This window comes from Rhipicephalus microplus, chromosome X, assembly GCF_043290135.1.
Source record: "Rhipicephalus microplus isolate Deutch F79 chromosome X, USDA_Rmic, whole genome shotgun sequence".
In the NCBI taxonomy this organism is placed as follows: Eukaryota; Metazoa; Arthropoda; class Arachnida; order Ixodida; family Ixodidae; genus Rhipicephalus; species Rhipicephalus microplus.
The window spans coordinates 444,215,177-444,236,740 of record NC_134710.1 but is presented as its reverse complement, the minus strand read 5'-3'; the positions used below and the strand labels follow the sequence as shown (position 1 = coordinate 444,236,740).

The 21,564-nt window shown below is 42.1% G+C and overlaps 1 protein-coding gene and 1 long non-coding RNA gene across 3 annotated transcripts in view; one reads left to right on the top strand and one right to left on the bottom strand.

Moving 5' to 3' along the window:
• The window catches only part of LOC119184011 (splicing factor C9orf78), a 100,860-nt gene extending 90,834 nt beyond the window's left edge, over positions 1-10,026 (bottom strand). The window contains exons 1-2 of the mRNA XM_037433842.2: positions 9,671-10,026; positions 7,391-7,505 (exon numbers count right to left, since the gene is read on the bottom strand). Coding sequence (XP_037289739.1) covers positions 7,391-7,505; positions 9,671-9,783 — 228 coding nt within the window. The 5' untranslated portion in view covers positions 9,784-10,026. The remainder of the gene's footprint in view (positions 1-7,390; positions 7,506-9,670) is intronic.
• Positions 10,027-11,754: 1,728 nt separating this feature from the next.
• The window catches only part of LOC142776614 (uncharacterized), a 52,821-nt gene continuing 43,011 nt past the window's right edge, over positions 11,755-21,564 (top strand). For both annotated transcript variants that reach the window (XR_012887680.1, XR_012887679.1), the window contains exons 1-2: positions 11,755-17,798; positions 20,517-20,566. This is a non-coding gene — a long non-coding RNA (uncharacterized LOC142776614). The remainder of the gene's footprint in view (positions 17,799-20,516; positions 20,567-21,564) is intronic.

Genomic DNA, 21,564 nt, shown 5'->3' with positions numbered 1-21,564 from the left:
ACAAAAACCTTATGAAACCAACAGACAATGAAACCTAAAAAGGTAATGGAAGCTTTACTTATTGTTTTTAATGCAGTGCAGCAATTATTATATGAATGTAAAGAATGAAAAGACAGCTTGCTGCCACAAGGGGCTGAACCTACAACCTCCATGCAATTCATTCAATGTTGTACCAATCGAGCTACGGTAGTGGTTGTCCAGCCATCAACTTTGTTGGGTATTTCAAGGCATGTAAACCTATTTTGACGAGCTGGCAGCTATGCAATAAATCCTCGCATACTGCATACAGGCATGAAATCTGGTTGCCGTGTCGCTGGAGCCAATGTGCCGACAAGCAGTCTTGTCTTTCTCAAGGCAGCCAATGCAAGCCTCAGCGCATGGTTCGTATAAAATATCATCATCAAACGCCGAAAAAAGAAGAAAAAAGTCTGCTGCCTGGAGCGAGCGCGCGCTACTTCGCTTCCTCTAATAAACCGTATTCGTTCGAAGCAGTCCCTGGTCTCGATCGTCTTAATAATGGTGCCGTGAACCAGGATACTACCTCCTCGCCGGCAAGAAAGGTCAACCTGCCACGGAGCAGCAGAGAAGAAAACGGCGGAGGAGCAGAGGATCGACCTGGATCGAGCGACGAGACCACGGTGGACAGTACGAGCATCAGAACGAACGATTGACAAGTAAGGAGTCATTGTTAACCGCCTCAATATGAGCAAAGAAGTGATAACGAAGAAAAGGAAAGCGCTTCGCTCCCAGATCACGCGACTGATTAACGCAGCCCAGCAGCAAATTAATGATGAAGCTAACCGGGAGCAGCTGCTTACAACGCAGGCGTAGATTAAAGCAATAAGCGACAGTCTCAAGAGCGCAAACAAGCAAATGGAAAAGTTTCTAACAGAAGACAATGCTGAAGCTGAATTCGAAAGCGTCATAGAGTACGACATGAAGTTAATGGCGATCTTATCTGCAATAGAAATCAGACTTCGACAGCCTGAACAATCGGATTCAAGCGATAGGACAAGGCAGGTGACGCCCTCAAGTACGGGACAAGAAGCAACGGAACTAGTTAAGCTACCAAAGCTTGAAATGATAAAGTTTGGGGGAAAAACTTTGGAGTGGAACCGCTTTTGGTCTCAGTACGAGTCGGCAGTTCACCTGAAACCGAACATGAGCAAGGGACAGAAGTTCAATTACTTGTTAGCATCACTAACCAGAAAAGCTGCGGCTGCTATTGAAGGACTTCAGTACTCGGCAGAGGAAAATTATGATAACGCAATCAAAATATTGCAAAAAACGTTCGGCAATCGAGAACATTCCATTGAAATGCACATGAATGAGCTATTGAGTTTGGAGAAAGTGAGGTCTGTTCAAGATACCAATGACTTAAATAGGCTAGTACAGAGAGTGCAAGTTAACATATTGGCACTCAAGTCACTAAAAGTGGAAACCGAGAGCTATGCGCCGATGTTATTACCGGTATTGAAAAGAGCAATTCTACCAGAATTATCAGTGCAGTTCAAGTCAAAAGAGGCTATGAGAAACAGCTCAGCTTCAGAAAACGGCGAGCAAAAAAACGCAACGGGAAAGGCGTGCGAGGAAAAGCTGGACAGGCTTATGTTATTCTTAAGAGAGCAAGCGGCTTTTCCTGAAAAAACACGTGAACAAGAGAGGATAACTGCAAAACCAAGAGAGAACCGCGGACAGATGCGCACAACTTCAAGCTTCTATAGCTCAGCGGACAGAATATGCTTATTCTGCAAGCAGAAAACCCACGCAACCGAAAACTGTCGTAGAAGCATTCCAATGGATGAAAAGAAAGCTATGCTTACCGAAAATAGAGCATGCTTCAGATGCACGCGACCAAACCACACTGCACGCATTTGCAAGGCCCAAGTAAAATGCAAGCAATGCAAGGGACGACATGCCACGTCAGTGTGTAGAACGGTGATGCAGAAAACAAGGGCAGAGCTGGTCTCAACAGCGCAAGCCGAAGCGACGACGTCTACGCTACACGCAACCGAAAATATCAAGCATAAGTTTGTGCTTTTGCAGACGGCTGTAGCGTGCATAGAAGGAGAAACATGTGGCCGACATTGTCGTTTGTTATTAGACAGCGGAAGTCAACGTTCATTTATTGAAGCGGGATTAGCGAAAGAAATAGGTGCGAAGGTGTTGCGACAGGAAAGGCTGACGATTGGTTCATTTGGAGGAGACGAAAAGGTCAAACTAATGAACGTGGTGCAAGTGACTGTAAGATCACGAGAAACAAGCACGACAACAGTGATTGAAGCGTTACAAGTCGACGTTATCTCACACAGTTGTATACCCACTCCAACTAAGAAATTCAGCGAGAAAATGAAACAGCTAAATATACAAGTGGCTGATCACAGGACCGAGACGACTGCAACAGATTCTGTAGAACTACTGATTGGCTCAGACTATTATTGGGAATTCTTTACTGGTAGAACTCAAAGAATCAAGGACAGACTGATGGCTGTAGAAACTATACTGGGATGGGTACTACAAGGGCCGTCAGAGCAAAGCAAGACAAAACTAACACATAATCAAGCAGTCGTGGTTCTGAAGGTCGAAGCTGCGGAGACAGAACTCCAGCAAGAGCTACAGAAGTTCTGGAGCCTGGAGTCAATGGGGATCTCAAGAAATAGTTTGGATAACACCGGAAATGAAGTGGTCGAAGAATTCGAGCGCAAGATTGTACAACAAAACGGTCGCTATCAAGTCAGCTTGCCATGGAAACAGGACGTAAACTTGGAAAGCAACAAGGAAAATGCGATAAAAAGACTACAGCAACTGACTAAAAGGCTGCAAAAAAATGAAGGCATGCTGTATCGCTACGACAAAGCTATATCAGAGTACATGGCATTAGGAGTCGCAGAGGAGGTCCAAGAGCCATCAGAACAGCCAAATGCACTTTGCTACTACATGCCACATCATGCGATCATTAGAGAGGACCGAGCCAAAACAAAGGTTCGAGTAGTGTTTGACGCCTCATCACATTCTAGAAAAGGCATGTCTCTAAACGAGAACCTAGAGGCAGGAGCCAATTTGAATGAGGACATGCTATCGCTGCTCATTAATTTCCGAAAAGAAAAGGTGGCGTTAGTTGGAGATCTTGAAAAGGCATTTCTACAAATCTCTATTAATGAAGAGGATAGAGATGCAATGAGATTTCTGTGGTGGAAGCAAGACGCTGAAGGAAGGTTAATGAATGAAGTGCAAACATGGCGCATGACAAGAGTAACGTCCGGAACAACACCAAGCACATTTATACTGGCAGCTACAATTAAACACCATTTGAAACAAGTGGAAGACCAGTTTCCTGATACGACAAGGACACACCAGAAAGCGATCTACGTGGATGATGTCATTTTGGGAGCAGCAACGCTTGATGAAGCAGTTAAGTTGTACAAAGAGGCAAAGCAAGTGTTCAGAGATGCAGCGATGAATTTGAGAAAATGGACATCCAATGAAGAGCGATTAAACAAAATAATTGATGAAAACGAAAGAGACGATTCTCACATAGATATTCGATCTAGAGGATTTACAATGCTCCTGGGCTTGATATGGAAACACTCAAAGGACATGATTTGCTTCCCTATTGAAAAGTGGAATTTATTAACAGATACAACGCACTTGACAAAAAGGGCTGTGTTACAAACCACAGCAAAGATATTTGACCCACTCGGTTTGTTGTCGCCATTCACAGTACACGCGAAAATAGGACTGCAGAGACTGTGGAAAATGAACGTCACGTGGGACGACCAGCTCCCTAAAGATGAATGCGACAAATGGAAGAACCTTATGTCTGAAGCGGAGGACTTTCGAGTTCTAGAAATTCCACGATGCTACGCAAGCAAGAATCCACCAGTACAAGCATACAAGCTGCATGTATTTGCCGACGCGAGCCCATTAGCATACGGAGCGGCAGCATACTTGATAGCAGTATACCACGATGGAAGCAAAGAATCAAGGCTAGTAACAGCAAAAGGCCGTGTAGCTCCAATTAAAGAGCTGACATTGGCGCGACTTGAACTGATGGCAGCGGTGGTAGCATCAAGATTATGGGACTACATCAAAGGTCACTTCAACGAAAGCTTTCAGGAAATACACTGCTGGATAGACTCGATGATTGTGCTGCACTGGATCAAGGGAACAAGCAAAAGAGATCCGTTTGTTGCCAACAGAATCGCAGAAATTAGAGAAAAAACACTTCAAGCAAGCTGGTCATTCGTTCAAAGTGACGACAACCCTGCTGACCTACTTACACGAGGAATAATCGCAAAGGCATTGATAACGTCAAAGTTATGGTGGAATGGTCCCGAATGGATAACATCACTGGAAAAGAACTTAGTAAGCATAATTGGCACAAATAGAGACGTGGAAGACCAGCATAAAACACAATGTCACCAATGCATGGGAAGATCTGAAATTGCGCCAATCTTGGAAATCGAAAGGTATTCATCATACGGACGGCTTATAAGAGTGACAGCATGGGTGTTCAGATTCATAAACAACACAAGAAAGGAAAATCACAAAGGGCCGTTGACAGGAAAAGAGGTAACAAATGCAGAGAAATACTGGATAAGACAGACCCAAATATTACTGAGACAAACAAAGGGTGAGGCCTATTCAAACAATCGACCATTGACTTACGTATATGGAGAACCTGACGAGCCAATGCCACTAACGCCGGCAGACATCATAGGTGGACGGCGACAGCTTCAAGACGGGCAAACAAGACTGTACAACGGTGACATTGAAGACGCATGGCGACGCAGATGCAAACTCGTGCGCGCTTGGTGGAAAAGATGGCATCAAGAATATATCAAGGAAATAGGAGCTACGGTCAAAGCCAAGACACGGCAAGCAAAACCACTCTCACAGGGTGACATCCTGTTGGTTGTGGACAAAGCTCCCAAGAACATTTTGGAAAATGTGCCGGATTGAAAAACTCTACACTGGGCGAGACGGAATAACAAGAGCTTGTCTCCTTCACACAGGCAAAAAAGAGCTAAGAAGATCGGTGAACCACATATACCCAATGGAAGGTTGTTTCAAATAGCCCGCGAGAGCTTATCACATTTCAACTTAGGCGGGCGGGAGCCTATAAAATATCATCATCAAACGCCGGAAGAAGAAGAAAGAAGACTGCTGCCTAGAGCGAGCGCGGGCTACTTCGCTTCTTCTAATAAACCGTATTCGTTCGAAGCAGTCCCAGGTCTCGATCGTCTTAATAGTTCGTACCTTCCCCGAACAAAAGAGGAAGGCAAACGGGTGTTCAGGTAGGGGAGAAAGAGGGGCTGACGCGCCATGTGCGGCGAGTAAAAGGAAACAACGCAATCGGAACAGAAAAAAATGAAACTAAGAAAAGTGGGTGGATTCTACATTGAAAAGGTAGGAGGAGAGGTCACTATTTCGCAGAACCAACAATGATAATGTTGCAGTGAAATTCCTAGCAGAAAGGATCAATCCTCACTTGTTTTTGTTGGGTATTTACCATATTGATTGGGGTGAAACAGCACCCTTTTTAAACGTACCTAATCACTGGAGTGCATTAAACTTTGAAATAAGATACGATTCTTCCCATTCTCTGTCTCTTGGGCAACAGAAGTTTGACTGAATTATTGAAGGTTTGAGATAATTGAAGTTCTGACCTCCAACATTCAAAACGCTATGCTACTGTTTTTGGCAATTTCCTTGCTGTGTCCACACAATGCCCACTTCATCTGACGTTATCAGGCTGTCCTGTTTCGTCACTGTGCTGTTGTTCGTGACAGAATGAACATTCGAGCAAGAAGATAACTATCAACTAGGTCAAGTAAAGTAGCTTTTTTAAAGATGAACGTTATCCCTAGTGGCGCATTTAACACAGAGGCATCTTGAAGATGTTAGCAAGTCTAGCATCGTGGACGAGAGAGAGGTGTTATGTGAGCAGTAGAATGCGGGCTTTTATTCACGTGGAGTAACACGCCTTCAAAGTTTATATGGTAGTAAACGACTCTTTCTGCTCATTTTTATGAAACTTCCAGTCCCCAAGACGCAAAAAATATACTCTTATCTCGTTCAAAGGTATATTGTGCTTCATTCAATAGGTATAAACATTTCAATAGGGGGCTCTTGAATCAGTGAAATATGACAGCTACACAACAAAAAACCAGAGAGACTCAAGCCTTCTATTCTTTGGTTTTCTCACCGCCCCAATCCCTAAAAAATTAACATATTGAGCTGTTGTCACTTTTTTGGCAACCACGACTCAGCAAAAGATACCCTACTGTGGTAAGAGCGCACCAAAACCGAACTTGAAAGTGCAAACCTGAAGTGTTGACGCAAAGGAAGACGACGAAGTGTGCACGCGAAAGGCGAGCGTAAGGCGTGTGGGCCTTAAAACGTTGATTGGCAGAGCGGGCGTTGCCACATTGAGGCGATCGGACCAGCCGGGACGAGCCTGGCGTTTCCTGCAGTGAACGGGTGGCTTCCAGACCAGGCCTTGCAGCGCGTTTCTATCATAAACGTGTGAGTGAGCTAGAATGGGCTACTGATTGTGTCCAGATGGTGTCCGAGACCAACCAGCTACAGAGTTGGTCCACGGTGCTGAGTCTGCTGGGGTCCGACACAATCGCATGCTGAGGGGGTGGTCTTGGCGCTACGCGGATTCATCGTGCTATGGAGCATTCCTGAGCCGGACTAGTTAGTGCGTTTCTCTCTCCTACTTCAAGCGTGCGTCCACTATGCGGTCATCGACGCCTTGAGTGATGTTGCTGAACGATAGTCCTCGAATAAGCCAGGCATGTATAGATACTTGTAGGCTATGGGACTGCAAGGACTGGGGACAGAGGGAACGTTACAGTGTTGTACTGTTCAGCCTTGTATCGAAAGTAGGTGTATTTGTGTTTGAATCGTGTTGTGCATAAATATTTTCTTTTCCGTGAACTTGTCTGTGTCTTAGAGCTCACGAACCATCACACCCACCCTCCTGGCATGAAAAAAGCGAACAAAAAGTTTGCATCCATGCCCTCATTTTCTTTGTTTTAATAATTTGTTTCCACGTCACCCACCAAATGCCAGTTTACCTCAATATCTACCCCATCATGCATCTCTCCCCTCCTCTACCTTCGTTGTTGGGGGCGAGTGTATGGGGCATACATGCGCTAAGGTTGAGCAGTTGCAGCCGCGAATAAGGAAGACGAGACGTTGAAATGTTGGCCCCAGCAAGATCTCGTGAGCGAATCCCCCCTAAAGTTTGCGGAACTACAGTTCGCACAGGCAGGCAGGCTCTGCGAAAACGGTAGTTCTAGGATGCGAGTACACCCTCCTGAGTACCTCTAAACACCGATAAATGCACAGGCAAGTGCATAAAGCACTTGGCACCACCTACAATCACAAGTTCCTCCTTGGGAGTGAGCTTTTTGCCCAAGTTTAGGCCGATGACGCTCACACCGTTGGGTCGTTTACGAAGCTTTTGGATCTCCTTGGTATCTTGCAGAAGTTCCCTGCAGTAAACAGAGTGCTTAATTTGTGAGAAGGCTTTGCAATGTATCTGGAGCTTATTCAAAAGGGACCTTAGACATTTTGAAAGCATGTGTTTGCTGCTGGTTGCTCAGAACGATACCATTTGCATAGGTAGAAGCATAAACATCAATAATCTTAATAATGCAAAACAGTCTCCACATCACTTTCAAAGAATGTCATAAGAAAGTCCAATGCTCCATTAATGGCAGCGTGCTAAACAAAGTCATATGAAAGGGTGTTTTTTTGCTGTCAGCTGTTTCGTTTGTTAATGAAAAAAAAAAGAGGTTCCTAACTTGCCTTTGCCTGAATAAAGGCTAGGCCATATTGGCATTAGAAAAATGGCAGAATGCCGACATCATGATGATTAGTTTGTTAGTGGTATTACAGCTTTTTTTTTTGACAGAATACGCAAGTCAAAATCCTGCACAACGACAGCTAATGCAGCAAGCCCACTCTTTATAGAACATTAGGTGTATTCACCGAGCACACACCATATTCAGCAGATAATTTTTTTTTTCTTTTTCTGCGGGATGCCGAACGCTGCAAAATCAACAGGAATCAAGGGCCCCGTGCATGGGCAGCAATAGCAACTTATTGGCTACCCCAAAATATGAAGAAAAATTAAAAACTAAGCAGTGACCGCTGTTGCTGGCATACTCTAAAGCCGCAACTGTAAATCACAGCAAGGCCTCCAAATCATTGTGATATCTCGCTGATCCACTACATCCGGCAAAAATTTTCCCTTTTTTTGTTTGTTGTGCATAGAATCGAAAGAACGGTCCAGGGAGCCAGAGGAAAACACTATACTTTGCATCAGGCTTTTTACCAGGGACACTGCGACTATTGAAAAGAAAGGCACAGATAGCCTGCTTGCTCCCCCCCCCCCCCAGCGTATTTTTTTTTTCATTCTTTTTACCAGAAGGCTGCAACAGCTGGCTTGCGCCGCTTTTCCGGCCCTGTTACGGTGGCCTATGTTTCAGCAGTAAAACCACTTAGCGATCGCGGTGAATGCGTACCGCTTACACTCTCAGCTGAATGCATAAAACTAGGTTGAATGTATACAATGACAATTGAAAGCATAGTAATCACTTTTTGTTTCCAGCCGGATCAGGTATCCTTTCTCTACGTTCAGCACGGGAACAAGAGCGATCTGTTAGTCTTGGTTTAGCTAGCATCGTAAGACCTGAGCCTGCGAGCCAGTGCTGATTAGTATCCAATTTCTAAGCACAAGTGGGAATGGGCTCGCCAGAAAACTCGCAGAAGCTCATCACATTAGATAGATATCGATCAACTGCATCGGTGACACATTTGTTGTGCTGTATACAGAGCGAAGAAAACCAGCTCTTAGATGTTTTTGATCGCTTTGCCTTGATAATTGCTGTGTGGCTGTAACGGGCTCTGCGCCTGCTAAAACGGCGGTGTGTATGTATGTAAGAAAGCTTTTCTTAATAACGCTTAGCTGCGAGTAGCACTTGTTCAGTGCATCAGAGTTATTTCTGCATCGAATCCGCGCTGTGAAGTATTTTAAAATCATGTACAAACTACGCAAGCACCAAATGTGTTGGAGACGACAAACCCCCCTTCGCGTTACAACTTTTCGTACAAACGAGTTGCTCTGCACGACCATGCGGTTTTGCCACACGGTCGTGCGCCGCACAAACAACAAATCGATTTTAGGAAGGGCCCTATTGTTTGTTTGTTTGTTTGTATCTTCTAATCCATGGCTCGTACCCACTCTGGGGGATTGGCCAAGAGAACATATAGTCTCATATGGACGATAACTGCATTATTGCTTACAACGAAAAAAGGAGGGGGGGAATTGTATAGTGAAGACAGTATGTTAAAAAAAGAAAGAAACCAAAGATATAGATAGTGAGAAAAAAGAATCAACAACAAAGTAGACACTAATAGCTACAACTTGATTTTGGGAGCCGACCAGACAGCTGGTTTTGCCAAACACGATTAATTTGGTATGTCACGGATTTATCCAGAATTGAAAATTACTTTTCGACCCGTTTTTTTTTTTTGAGTATCTGTTAACGTGGGCTTTATGTTGAAAAACGTTTAGAGTCTTGAATAAAATTACACACCGCATCGAATGCATCTCTGTGGCAATTTCCCAAAACACAGAGAAGGCCCTATTTACCTTGAAAGATCGTCTTCTCCCTCGCTTTCCGAGTCATCTGAAGACGTGTGTTGCCTGAAACACTTGCGCTTTTTAAGTCCGCTTTTAAACGTTACGCAGGTATCTCCAGCCATAACGTTCTCCTACGTTGACGTGCAATGTTTGCAGAGATTTGCCTTGCCTGCCGGAATATCGGCGGTCACTTGGAAAGCAGCCGTCGTCGGAACAACGTTGGTCGATGATGATGATGATCTCTGTGGTCTTCCCCTTTATACCGGGGGGGGCACCTTTTAGTGTCCTGACCGGAATGAGAAAAAAAAAAAGGAAAGAAAAATCACACCAGGTCCATGAACATCACAATTGTTCACTGTTTCCTTGACCACCACTGTTATTCTAGCCACCCTACCACTGTAGAAGCCTTGCTTTGGTTATTGCTGTCGCTGCCAGGGGGTGCACGTTAAGGTCTATTCGATCGTCACCCCCGGAAAAATTTCCGGAAAAATTTCCGGGGGTGACGATTCGATTCAGGAAAAGTGCACGAAACCGTATACAAAAAGGTGCAGCCGGTGCCGACACCTGGTGCAGCAGTGTCGCAGGTTTCTCGGCACCCGTTTCGGGGTGCAAATGCAATGCATCAGCAGCGCCACCGCTAAAATGTCAATCGAATGTTGAGGTGCAGTGCAAGCCTTTCGTCTGCTACAGTACCAAGGAGGATATAAAAACTTGCTGGAGTGGAAGCGACGCCCGTCAGGTGTTCGACCACATTTCCTTGCATGGCTGTTTTCTGGCACGACAGGCATGAGAATTTCGGGACAGGATGTGACAACGCGCATGTACGCTAAATCTGAGTGCACCATCAATTAAGTCGATCTGTGTATAGGAGCGAAAATTTAGCCAGATAATGGTAAAAAAGTGACGCATAGGAAAAAAACGAGGAGCCCTCAAAAATGAGGGTGAAAGAAGTTCAGTGTGCGTGTGCCTCCTTCTTTCTCTCTTTTCTTCTCTCTTTCTCTTTGAGAGCTCGCCTTTTTTTTCTTGCTCTGTTCCCTGTTTTATCTTTCCTCATTGTTTTGTTTTCTGCTTTTGGATGCATCACTTTCTACATTCTTTCCTTTCCAGGTGAAAATACTCCGCAGTTTCAGTTCACTTTAACTGAAACCATGGCTGTATACAGCTGGGACTAAGTACAAGCCAACACATTAGCAACATGTTCCAGTTGGTCCCAGCATGAACCACTCGAGACTGAAAATGAAACCAGCTGGCCTGGAAATGGAATCAGCTGGAGTCATTTGTTATAACGAAACCAGTTGGTGTGAATTATTATTATTATTATTATTATTATTATTATTATTATTATTATTATTATTATTATTATTATTATTATTATTATTATTATTATTATTATTATTATTATCTTCCTTATGGCCATTCTCTTCATCCCAGAATAGCTGTAGTGCAAGGCAAATAAGTGATAAGGGCTCACTGCCTTCATGATGGTTTTTCTTTGTACATCTAATGCTGACAACATTTACAGTTCATTGTATGCCAGTACAAGTTTCATTTCAAAAAGGCACAGGGTATTTCAAGCAGTGCAAACAACTAAAAAACAGTTTGTGTAAAGCACAGGACATATGCACAACCAAACATTGCTGTGTGCTGCATCGAAGTTTAAAGGGGCTGGCACTCCCTTACCTCCTATTGCCAAGCACCTCTCTGCCAGAGGAGGACATGGCACTGCAATTCATAGAAAGGCATAAAGCTACTCTGAAAAGGTCTAACTGCTTTGCCTCATACTGCCATCACCTAATCTTTTGTAGATAAGGTAAGGTTGCATGAAAAACAGGTAGCCGTGCATCAGTCATTCCCTAATACGTACCTCCTTTAAAAATCCAAAACATCCCCGGGATGTCCTGAAATGACGAAAATATTCTTGTCCTGTAGGGTGTGCCACAAGACTGGCTGCATGATATATCTGAGTCCATTAAATGCAGTTAAAATATGTAGGTCTCTGTAAGGACATTGTAAATACTGCCTTGAACAGTGTAACAGTGAAATACAGATTTAATGAGTAAACTGCAAATCAAGTGCAATGTTATCAATTCAATGTTATCAATGCAATAATAATAATAATAATAATAATAATAATAATAATAATAATAATAATAATAAATGAATATATTACTAACATGATTATAATAGTATTGTTTGGTTTCCGCATACAAAGTAACAAATCGCGAGGATTAAAAGATGGTGCACAGGAAGGAAATGAGGTATATTCATAACAAATGCAATCTAACGAATTCTCCTACTGAGTTGCAAACGAAAGCTGGTCTATTAACACTACAATAAAGGGCAAAAATAGCAAGACTAAAGATTTTGTTTCAATTAATTCATAGTGACATAAACATCGACACGTCAAAAGTAATTTTTTTCTGTCGTTTTAAGTTAACACATTACAGGCACTCACAAACACTTAATAAATACACTTTCAAATCAAGTTGCTGTAAATATTCAAACTTCCCCCAAATCATAAAAGATGCAAACCAAATAAGTCCTTTTGGTACTGATGCCTCATCTTTCACTGTGTCCTTAGATATGGTACTAGCGTCACGCTTAACCAAGAGAAGAGAAAAGAAAGAAAAGAAGGCAGTATTTGCCAAACAGTATAATAGACAGCGCTTTCTTAAGAATTACATAGAAACTGCAGTTGGGTAAAGATAACTAGATGGCGCTGTACCCCTACTCTCAGATTGGCTGCATGGGGGGGACTGTGTCTGTGTATGCATAGAACGAGCGGATCTCTCAGTCTCCTTTATAGTCACCATACGTAGTGGATCGTTGGTGGGGCATGAACAAAGCAAAGTGGCGGGCACGTTAAAGACGCTTGCGCTCGGCTCCTTTGGCACGCGTCTCATCGGTGTTACCCATGCGTCATCTGCATTCTCGAACGCGATCGGACGCATAGACACATGCACGGACGGACGCTTCACCCCACTCATCGTCAATCACTCCATAAATATGCTGTATTTTTTTAATTTTCTTTTTTTTTTGGGATTTAAAAAATTTATTATCATTTTTTCTCATTTTAACTTGCACATATGTTGTAATACCACTACTATTATTATGTTCAACAAAGCTTATTCAGCAGCTAAGTACATCTATATCGCCCTACATTTCATACAACACTACGCAGTATAGATTTAAAACTACGCTTCAAAGTTAGACTCCACTTATTTACTCATAAATTGTGCCATTCTCTTGATGCAGTGATTCATAGACTGAATTATTTTTGCAATTTTCTAACACATTTCACAAGGTCAGTCATAAACATTTGCTTTAAAATTAAGTCATCTGGACCTTGGCACTACCGAACAAAGTTTAGTACTTTGAATGCTTCGCATGAAATTGAACTCACTTTGTGCTCAGCTAAGCCCAGGTAATTTCTCATTTTAGCTGCCATTGCCCCTTTCTTGCTATCATCTAAATTTCGTCATGATTTGCTGATTATAGTGTTGTCATTTGTGAAATTACTAACAGAAACTATTTGTACCACATGTTATAGATATATTGCTAAAAATATAGGGTGGAATTAATCTGAAACTCCCGTACTAACTATAAAGTTAGTGCGGGATAAATACCATATTCTTTCGTCATGATCGTAAAAATGCACGTGGCGGAGGCATACTCATCGTCACTAAAAAAGAACTATCATGCACTCTAATCAACACATCTTCACAACTAGAATCATTATGGGTAATATGCCGTGCCCCTCCCGAAGCAATAATACATGGCGTATGCCATATTATTTATTCATGATATACTTGCTAGCTTGCTATATTTATTCATGATATACACTCTTCTCTCGACCGACACTTTCAGACCGATGCAATCTTTCTCGACTTCGCAAAAGCCTTTGATAAGGTACCGCACAAACGCCTGCTGTTAAAACTTTCCCAGCTGAACCTACACCCCAACATTCTTGCATGGATCACACAATTTCTTACTAACCACTCTCAGTTCGTCTTCATTAAAAATACCAGTTCTATCTCCCTCCCAGTAACATCCGGCGTCCCCCAAGGATCTGTACTCGCACCCCTCTTGTTCCTAATATATATTAATGATCTTCCTGTTCATGTATTTTCCCATATCCGTTTATTTGCCGACGACTGTGTCATCTATCACACAGTTACTAACGTTTCTGATCAAACTACACTCCAACAGAATCTGGATCTCGTGCAACAGTGGTGTGATCTTTGGTTAATGAAGCTTAACCCACTAAATGCAAACTCGTCTCATTTTAATGCCAGCGTAATCCTTTATCATTCTCATACCTAATCTCTAATTCCACTATCGAACAAGTTCAGTCATATAAATTCCTAGGCGTCACCTTAACATATAACCTTTCCTGGGACACATACATCAACAACATCATATCATCCGCGAACAGATCCCTCGGTTTCCTAAAGCGTCATTTGCGTCATGCACCACTAGACATAAAAATTCTGGCTTACAAATCGCTCATCAGACCTAAACTAGAATATGCAGCGCCCATGTGCAGCCCGCACCAGATATACCTAATAAACGAAATAAAATCTGTACAAAATCGTGCCACTAGGTTCATTCACTCTTCATATTCATACGACATGAGCATATCATCCCTAAAACATACATTGATATTGCTAATCTTTCTGTGCGTCGCCAGCCTCTGTTTATTTCACAAGTTTTTTCACAGTTCCCTCAATCAAGCACCTTACATCATCCCACCAAAGCGCATATCTCACCGCACAACCCATCCTTATTCAATCGCACGCGCACGCACTACTACTTTTGCTGCCTCATTTTTTCTTCGCACAGCAGTGGACTGGAATGGCCTTCCCCGTGACATTGCAGCCATCACGTGTTCATCAACGTTGGCACAAAACATAAATACATATTGTTTGTCAGAAGATCACTCTCTGTAACCTCCATTTTTAACCCACCCCTTGTGTAATACCCCCTCACCGTGGTCTTTAAGGTAATAAAGTGAAGTGAAGTGAAAGTTAGCAATGCTAACCACATGCTTGGCTTGTGCCAGAAATGTCGCACCACTCCTTCCTTTCTTAATGTTAACGTACAATGAAACCAAAACATGTGCATGCATGTGCCTTTAACACATTTTGTAAACAGATTTGTCCAATCCCTATGAACAAGCCTTACCAATGCCTTTTGGCCTGTTTGACACTTCAGGGCCTTCGATGCACTGTAAGGGCACAAGAAAACTTGTGGGTCTTAAAAGTGACTTGTTTCAAGACTTTGCAATATGATGGTTGATTGAAAGTGATAAAATACTGAAGTTGATAAATGAGTTAGTTGTGGTGTCTTGTATAATAATATGCATACTCTGTGAAAAAGAAGCAAGAATGCAAATTAGTAAATTCATAATGAATATATAATGACATCAGTGCAAGATTGGTTGTTGTGGCAACTCACCTGCAGTTTGATCGTAATTATGGAGTATGATTGTTTAACTATCTTCAGTTTTAATGAACTGGCATTTAGTTTGTAAATAACAGTATGCTACAGAGCATGTACATATTCTTGTTTGGTTGTACAACAGCAGCGTTAGGAAATATTTTTAAAGAATGAGTGGTAAAAAATTTGTGGCACAAGCCAAGAATATTATTAGCATTGCTCATTTTGTAATCAGCCTAAACATTCGAGAATAATTTAACAGAGATCTGCCCAGCCAAGTATTTAAAGTTACCAAGGATGTTTCAAGGGACGACTACATAATAATTGCACCTGCATGCATGAGCTCGTGTCTCTCAAGTTTCATGCATGTGCTTCGTCATGGCAGAGCACGGTGCAAATAAACCCAATGGTTGTCGGCCACTGTTTGGTACACAAGTTGTGCAGCAAAACGAATTTGAAATAAATTTTAATACTAAATATTTCATTGCTATTTCCCAGTTGATGTATTATTTCCATTTCAATATAAAAACAAGCATATCAAATACTGGCTGTATCTCCCTTTGCAGCTATGATAAGGACTCCTAGCAATCTTAAAAGTAGGAATCGAGTATCTGGCAAAAACAGCAAGCCCTTAAAATTTACAGAAGTGTTAAGAAAGGGTAAGTGACAATTATATAGCTAGCAAAATCACTTTCCTCGAGCGAAGCAGCCAGCTGCACTAGATAAGCTGTCATATTTAATGCGTATAACCTGCCAGGGATGAAATTTATGATACTTTTACACATTTTCTCTTTATTTCAGTGCACTTAACATTTTAAATTTTATTAAACTAGTAAAAAATATTTATTTCTACAAATAATGGCGACTGAATCAAATAGAACAGTATTCAACTTGGTATGTGAAATCGTAGAATATTTTGCACACCCTTCGAATTTTGCAGTTTCAGAATTTCCCTGGGACACATACTTCTCCATATGGGCTTTACATGTTTTCTAGAGAAAGCTTCTGGGACATCATCGTGAAATAATTTTTTTAATTAGGCCATCATAGCAAGTGTTGTACATCATTTGTTTTTTGCAAAGCAGTAGTAGGATTCACATATCTCTATATTCAAGAAATAAAATAAATAAATATGAAATGAATGAATAAAAGTATAATTAGGCAGCTAACTGAATGATATAATGACCCGTATGGACTATGACCACTGGAAGGGTGGAGCGGGTGTTGTTACACGTGAACTTACAGGCTGTTAAGGTTAGATAGACAAATCTGGCTGATTGTGCCTAAGTATTAGGGCATGTCAGTTCAGATTAAATACCAGACAAAAATTACAGGCAGCAGTCCTGATAGATGTGAACTGTAGGAAGCAGTTCAAGCTGGAAAAGAAGTGGTGTATTTAATTGTGACACATTTGTTGAAACTTTGAAAACCAGGAAAGTTTCTTGAGCAGGCAATGTTAAGTGATGTTTTTGATGACTGTGACATTGCACACTGTCACTCTGCACATGTGTCTGTTTCCTCATATATTTTCTACCAAAGCCACAAACAAAGATAGATGGCAGTTTTTTTATTTTTTATTTTTTTTTTATTTATTTATGGTACCCTCAGGGCCCGAAGGCATTACAGAGGGGAGTGGCAATACAAAATAATACAGCAAACGGCAAAACGTAAAGGAAAAGAAGGGAAAATACAAAGCGATTGGCAAAAACACACAGTAACAAAGAATTAAATGTAGTAGCGGTAATACATTACAACGATTTTGTTAAAAAAAAAAAACGGCAAAACGGCAAAACGTAAAGGAAAAGAAGGGAAAATACAAAGCGGTTGGCAAAAACACACAGTAACAAAGAATTAAATGTAGCAGCGGGAATACATGACAACGATTTTGATAAAAAAAAAAAAAGCACGACATATATAACACGAAGCAAAATCAAACATCGCAAAACATGTTTTGCAAAAAGGCCCTAAAACGTGATGTATCGGTAATAGCCGTAGCTGATTGTGGTAGTAGATTCCATTCGGATGTGGTTCTTGGAATGAAGGCATGCGAATAGGTTACGGTTCTGCAGCGGGGAACATGAACTTTTTGCAGATGGTCCAATCTGGGTGATATGAATGAGGGGGGTTTAATAAACTGTTCACGAAGATTTTTGCTATGATAAAGTTTATGAAGGAGACTGAGTCGGGCTATTTTACGCCGAATGGCGAGTTCAGGAAGGTTGAGCTGGGACTTCATTAAGGTAACACTGGCCGTGCGGTTATAATTGGCTAAAATGAAGCGAACTGAACGATTCTGGACTGCTTCTAATTCATGTGTAAGTGTAGTGCCACCAGGATCCCAGACGGATGATGCGTATTCAAGTGATGGACGAATATAAGTAGTGTAAAGAAGTTTCTTAAGGGATGAGGGCGCCATGTAGAAGTTCCTGCGAAAATACCCGAGAGAACGGTTAGCCTTGGCGATGATGTGCTCCACATGGTGGTTCCATGACAGGTTACTGGAAATATGAACACCTAGGTATTTGTAAAATGAAACAGACTCGAGGTGGGTATCATTGAGATGATAATCTGGATACGCAAGTGAGGTGCGGCACACACGCATTGCTTTGCATTTTGAAATGTTTAGTTCCATGTTACATAATTGACACCAGGTAAATATGTTATTTAAATCCGTCTGGAGCGAGGTAACATCATTTTGGTTAGTTATTTTCCGATAAATTACACAGTCATCTGCGAATAGGCATACCTTTGATGAGACATTAGTTGGCAGGTCGTTCATGAAAATTAAGAACAGTAAGGGTCCCAACACAGAGCCTTGGGGAACACCCGAGAGCACCGGCTGGACGGGGGAATCAATATTGTTAGCAGAAACAAACTGTGTTCGGTTGGAAAGAAAGGCTCGAATCCAGTTAAACACGTTAGGGTCTAGGTTTAAGTGTTTCATCTTAAGAAGTAGTAACTGATGACTGACCTTATCGAAGGCCTTAGAATAATCTAAAAAAATACAGTCAATGGTGAATCCAGAATCGAGTAGGACATGCAGGTCGTTTGTAAAGACTAAGAGCTGCGTTTCGCAAGAAAAATTCTTGCGGAAACCGTGTTGCGAGGGTGTTAACTCGCGTCCTGTGTTTCCTGTCTTATCCAAGTGTCATTCTGCACTTTATTACCTTAGAAGTGCTTGTCGCTGGGCAGGTTGGTATAAGATTATTAGGGAAAATTCTAGACGATGCGAATGTGTGGTGCAGTGTAAATATTTTCTGTAGTTCAGCTGCGACCAATGCTCTTTTTCTGTGCTTCTTCATTTTTCCAGTGGTGCTTAGGCATCTATAATTTTCCCCCTTAGCTTAATTACCTCCCTGAAGCTATGCATTATCTTGCCCATTAACAGCCATTGTTAAACTATTGTATGTGGCATTGTTGATGCAAAATGACCTTAGAGTATATGCTAAAGCTCCTGCAGGATCACCGGCTGAATGTGACAACCAGTTCACCATTTATAGGACCCAAAGTATTGACATTTTCAATATATCTGTTCGCACAGTGCTTCATTGGAGTCATGCAAGCTTAAGATGTGGTGCTCTCACAGAGAAATTTTTCTTCCTGTGCTGTGACCAACGGGAAAAGTATGTAGACAATAACGAAAAGAGATCACAACTAGGCTTAGCTGTGTGATGTCTGCCTCAATGAAAATGTAATAAATTAATGCAAGTGTGCTTATATCACCATGGTGTTGCCAGTTTATTACTACATTTGATATGAACCTCTGCTCGCTCCACCATGGTGTTCCTAAGGGTGTACACAGTCTTACCTCTGAGACCGCATTGCCAGAACTAATTTCACTGTCACAATCTTGAACAGGTGTGCAAAAAGCATGCACCAGTGCAGAGAACACAAGAGAAGTGGTCACTGCTTGCATGTTCAAGATCGTATGCACGCACCCCGGACTATGATTTTGCAGTGTCTTACATTTTGAGTGGAGTATACATCGTGATGGCGGGAGCCATCTCTGTGGTCACCAGCTAGACTGTCACAATGTGCATATTGTTGCTTCAGACAACTGTTTGGGACAAAAAAAAGGGCACCCTAGAAAAAAATATTTTTAGGCTAATGTAAGGGCTTGTGGTGAGGAGACTCTCAAAAGGTATATGGTGTGTCATCTTGCAATAGAGAAGCAACATTTATACCTAGTTTATGTTAGTAGGAGTCTGCTAAACATTGGCCATACAAGCTTGTGGCTAGAGAAGGATGATGTCCAGAAGATGCCCTCCTGAAATGTTAACCTGCACCGTCCTCCCTTGCCCTTCTTGGTGCACTGGAATTTTTGCCCTATAGGTACCGATTCCTTTAGTGGGTACTCTTGAAGGGCTTCTGAATAAGCTCACTCTTACCACCTGCTTCACCTAAGGGCAAATCCTACTGTTAGAACTTGTTTGCTTGGCAAAAATTTTTAACAGGAAAAGAAGCTTCACTCATTACACAAATAAAGCTACAGCATTGGAAGATTATTATGATGTTATGTACACAGACCTCCCACATACAATTAACTAAAATCTCACCACTTACCTCTATGGTGAGCCTGATTATGCCTTAAGACAACATGTAAATTTCTTGATCCTTTACTTTTTAATCAGTACATGAACCTTGAAAAAACAAGATCATCACGTGCAGTCCGTAAAACCTGTGCTTATGAACTGCAATGATGCCATCGAAAGCATCAGCGAAAGTAAATTCACCCTGCTGGAAAGCAAATTCTGCATGAAGCCTGTAAATGTACTGTTAACAAAGTCTTCTCGACAACTTCATTATGTCTATTTCTGCAATTTGCATAATCCTGTTTCATACATACCTTGCTGTTCACCCTATAATTATTGACCTCTGAGTGTTACTCAAGTGACCATGCTCATTTAACATACCTGCAAGCCTCAGTGCTAACCTAATGAAATTGGAGACTTTAATAAAGTAATGCTCTCTATTGCTCACCCCTTCAAAAAAAGTTTTTAGCATCCCCTGAAAACCCATTCATTAAAAATTTGATCATCAGAGCTGCGATGTATCTCCACACCTGATGACAGACATTTGTCCAATTACAGCCACATTATAACAACAAGCAGCCTTTGTAAAATGCGTGAACACGCGCCATCATCTCAGGTCAACATGTTTCCCGAAACCAGCTTGCTCTTAGTTATGCGACAGAATGGTTTTCATAAATCATTTTCTTGGTAAGCTCAACTTGCCCCATGACAAACTGTGTGTTTAATTTTAGACCATCCTTGGGGAGCTATTTTTCTTAATAACTAAAGAAAGCCCGATAAAGTGAAGCATGAGCTTTTAAAAGGAAATTTGCAAAACATGCACAATCGTCTCCAATACCTAGCCTGAGTATATATTTCACTAATAATGATCATTTTCATTTTAGAGCACATATCTGATGGCACAAAATCTGGAGTACCAAGGAGTCTGTCACAGGTATTTTTCACTTCTTTAATGGGGGCTATGCAATAATTTTAAATTATTCATGCGATATACTAGAAGTTTACTGCAGTGTGAATCACTTGCCACAATTAAAAAAATAATTATGGGGGGAACATACGGACTCTTTACAAAGGTTGAAGTTGGTGCTGATGCCGTCTGTCGCATGACCAGTAATGAGACAAAGCACGGCGCATCGCATTAGGCCTAATAGGAGTGCTACGCTTCCATTTCACACACACACGCGCGCGTATAATGTATGCTTTACTGCAATACACTGCAAGCACTTCACCCCATCACACTGCTGTATTGCAGCAATGTTAACTTGTAAAAAGACCTTTACGGGTTAGCAATTGAAGCTCGACAATGCTCCCAGCAATGAAATTTCTATTTTATTACATTTTTTTCATTTTTATACACTTGCCTAAACTAGTGTTACCAGCCGTCCCGAATTTCGCTAGACTGTCCAAGACCGGGGTACTTAGACAACATGGCGTTTCCCACCAACATGGTACTTCGTCTTGCCTGTGCGGTAGCTTCAACCGAGCAGAGGCGACGACGCGAGGTAAAAGATGCATTTGAAGAGTTCAGCGAAGAAGAGTTGCGGCAATGTTTTCGTCTGTCCAAACGAACAGTGCGTAGCTTGTGCGACGAACTTGACCCTATCATCGGATGCCAGCGAGCCAGTGGCCTTTCCACAGAGAGAAAGGTGTTGTGCGCGCTGCGATTTTTCGCCACCGGTAGCTTCCAGCTGAGCATTGGTCGCGAGGAACACATCGGCATGTCTCAGCCGGCGGTGAGCAACACCATCCACGAGGTGACGGAGGCGATCATTACTGTGGCTGCTAGAAAAAGGGTGGTGGACTTCCCACTGACCACAGTTGCCAAGGATGAGGCGAAGGCGGAGTTTGCACGACGTGGTTGCATCCCAGGCGTGCTGGCGTGTGTCGACGGCACGTTGTTCGCCATTCGCAAGCCAGAGGGATACAGCCTGG